The sequence below is a fragment of the Pleurodeles waltl genome, chromosome 4_2 (assembly GCF_031143425.1).
Source record: "Pleurodeles waltl isolate 20211129_DDA chromosome 4_2, aPleWal1.hap1.20221129, whole genome shotgun sequence".
Classification (NCBI taxonomy): domain Eukaryota; kingdom Metazoa; phylum Chordata; class Amphibia; order Caudata; family Salamandridae; genus Pleurodeles; species Pleurodeles waltl.
The window spans coordinates 1059698161-1059701551 of NC_090443.1; the positions used below are offsets into that span (position 1 = coordinate 1059698161).

The window sequence follows — 3391 nt, forward strand, 5'->3', positions numbered from 1 at the left end:
TGGTCCCGATGGTTCTCTCTTCCAGCTGTCCCACGTTGATGGAAGTAAGAACTTGCCTCCCTACTCAAGACAATACCCCTGTGCACTGCGTGTTTTCCAGTTGTCAAGGCTTGTTGGCATCCTTCCTCCAAGTCCTTAGTGCATCTTGTAGCTCCAGACCCCAGCACTCCATCCTGCGAAGCACAGCTTTCGGAGTGGTTCTCCGGCGGCGTGGTAGCCTTTGTTGTAGTGCTGCCTGGGCCTCTTCTGCAACTTTTTTGTCCCCGTGCTGTGGGACTCCTGATTGTGCTGCCTGGCCTTCTGTGGGCTGTGAGTTTCTGAGTGCCCCCTCTAACTCCCCTTCCTGGGTAGAGTCCACCTGGTCCGGGACTGCACCATTTTCTGCTAACCACGAGCTTTGCGTGTGCCAAGGCTTGTTGGCAGACTTCAATGAGGCAAACCAGACTGCAATCCTCCATCCTGCGTGGGACGTCACTAGCACCCTCCAGGAACTTGACTTTGTCTTCTTGGGTGCAGTACTGACTTCTCTTCTCTAACCAGTGGTTCTCTTCCTGTACCTTCAGCATGGTGGGTAGGGCTCCTGCCCTTACTGAACTTTTCTGTGCTTCTTGGACTTGGTCCCCTTTTTCCACAGGTCTTCTAGTCCAGTAATCCACATTGGTGTTTTGCAGTCTCTTCTGGTCTTTGCAATATTATACCTTTCACCTAAGTGGGTGGTTTTGGGAAAACTACATTACTTTACTCCTGCATTCCTGGGGGCTGGTGGGTGTTATGGTACTTACCTTTGTGCTTTTCTGATACTCCAAGCACCCCTCTACACACTCCACTTGCATAGTTGGAGACCGGCTTTTGCATTCCACTTTCTTAGTATATGGTTTGTGCACCCCCAAGGCCATTATTCTCTATGAGAGTTTCTCTATCTTGCACTGTTTTCTAACTGTTTTATGCCTGTTTCTGCATTCTAATATATATATATATATATATATATATATATAGAGTGTATTACTTACCTCCTAAGGGAGTATATCCTCTATGGTATTTTGGGTATTGTGTCACTAAAATAAAGTACCTTTATTTTTGTAACACTGAATGTATTCTTTCATGTGTGTGAGTAATAAGTGTGACTACAGTGATATTGCATGAGCTTTGCATGTCTCCTAGATAAGCCTTGGCTGCTCATCCACACCTACCTCTAGAGAGCATGGCTACTAGACACTGACTACACTAAACTGATAAGGGGATACCTGGACCTGGTTTAGGGTGTAAGTACCCTACATACCCACCACACACCAGGCCAGCTTCCTTCAGTTTGAAAATACATATTTTTTATAAAACATCGAAATTCACTGAAAGAAACAAAGGTTAGAGGTGCGTTATAGTTACGCTCACATTTCAAGCGTACAAAATCATAAAAATTCAGCAGTTAGAGTTACCTCGGTAACTATAACTTGTGCCCTAAGATAACAATAACTTGCGCACTCGCATGCACTGCTAATTATCCCACAAATTACGGCACCCATGACACCTTTGATAACATCCTTGATAATATCAATGTAATATTTGCAGTAAATATTTTTAGGAAAAAAATGTGCATGGCGGGGACGTGAGTTATAGTTACCTTGAGTTAACTGTAACTATAACTAATGAATTTCTAAGTTTTTGTAAACTTGAAATTCTGAGCCTAACGATAACGTCCCTCTAACCTTTGTTTCTTTCAGTGAATATATATATATATATATATATATATACATATATATGTGTATAAATAGATAGATACATCAATATATAGATACATATAGAGAGATAGATAGATAGATAGTAAAAAGATAGATAGATAAGATTGTTTTTACTCATATTAATATTTTGTATCATTTCTCACAAATATTCCTCTTTAGAAAGAAGTCCTGAAGGCTATGGACAACGCCAACCAAACTCTGGTGACTGAATTTATCCTGTTGGGTCTTTCTTCCATTCCGGAGGTTGAGGGTCTCTTTTTCATGATTGTCCTCCTGATCTACATGACAACTCTGACTGGGAACATCCTCATTATCACAGTAATACACCTAGATGCACGTCTTCACACCGGTATGTACTACTTCATCTCTAACCTGTCCTTCCTAGACTGCTGCTACTCCACAGTCACTGTCCCTAAGATGCTGGCAGATCTTCTAGCCGAGAGGAAGACTATCTCGTTCACTGCCTGCATGATCCAGCTCTATTTCTTTATCAGCCTGGTGTCTATTGAGTGTCTTCTACTGGCGGCCATGGCATATGACCGCTATATTGCCATTTGTCACCCTCTCCATTATAACAGCATCATGGACCATCGTACCTGCTCCTGGTTGGCTGCTGGCTTGTGGGTCGGCGGATACTTTTACTCCTCTGTGCATGTGATTTTGATGAGTAGGCTCTCGTTTTGTAGGTCCAATGAGATCCAACACTTTTTCTGTGACATCCCCCCTCTGCTGAAGCTTTCATGCTCCAACACATTCATCAACATTCTGGTCATACTTACATTGGGATGGTTCGTCGGTTTTGGGGCTCTTCTCATTAAGATTGTGTCATATGCTTTCATTATCACTACCATCCTGAACATCAAGTCCTCTAAGGGTCGAACCAAAGCCTTCTCCACCTGTGCCTCTCACCTGACAGTGGTCATCATCTTCTACGGGGTTCTGATCTTCACCTATTTCCGGCCCACAACCACCAACTCATTCTACATTGATAGGTTTGTGTCAGTGGTGTACACTGTCTTGACTCCCATGGTGAACCCAATGATATATAGTCTTCGAAACACTGAGGTGAAGAAGGCGGTCAAGAAAGCCATAAGTAGAATCCAGAAGAAGCCAAACCAAACATAGGTACTGATACAACACTGTTGACAGATGCAGCTCGTCAATTGTGCCCATCTCCCTGACATCTGTGTCAATGTAGGCTTTATATGGTCACCAATCTCACCCTCTATTGGTGTACTGATGATGAAAAAATGCCCTACTCCTGTAGTAAGGCCTGAAGTCTAGTCTTCCCTTTAGTTTCAAATTTTTAGCTTGGTATCTTTATAACACTGACTCTTCACTTTGTCTCTGTTAAACATGAGAACACATTGCTTGCACATTATTCCTGGTAGTCAGTGTTGTCCTGTAATCTGTTCATTCTGTCCAGGGATGAACAGTTAATAAATGATGTGCTTGCTACATTATTCTCTGTGCTTGTTAGGAGACATCCTGCTTTTGCTAGATACACTAATGTGACTGTTCTGCGCCTCTGTCACAGAATGATGAAGAAGGAGCTTTCTTTCATAAACAGCATCCGTGCTGCACTCTTGGAGAGGAGCAATTTGTGCCAGATGATCATGGAACATCTGTGAACCGATACACTGAGTATAGCTTCT

General features: G+C 42.9%; 1 protein-coding gene across 1 annotated transcript; it reads left to right on the forward strand.

The window, feature by feature from the left end:
• The first annotated feature begins 1913 nt into the window (after positions 1–1913).
• Positions 1914–2861, forward strand: LOC138294034 (olfactory receptor 5V1-like). Its single transcript, XM_069233284.1, has one exon. The coding sequence runs from the start codon at positions 1914–1916 to the stop codon at positions 2859–2861; it is 948 nt and encodes a 315-aa protein (XP_069089385.1).
• The last annotated feature ends 530 nt before the right edge of the window (positions 2862–3391 follow it).

Bases quoted from the DNA above. Each gene is read 5' to 3' on its own strand.
- LOC138294034 (XM_069233284.1), top strand. From the start codon at position 1,914: ATGGACAACGCCAACCAAACTCTGGTGACTGAATTTATCCTGTTGGGT.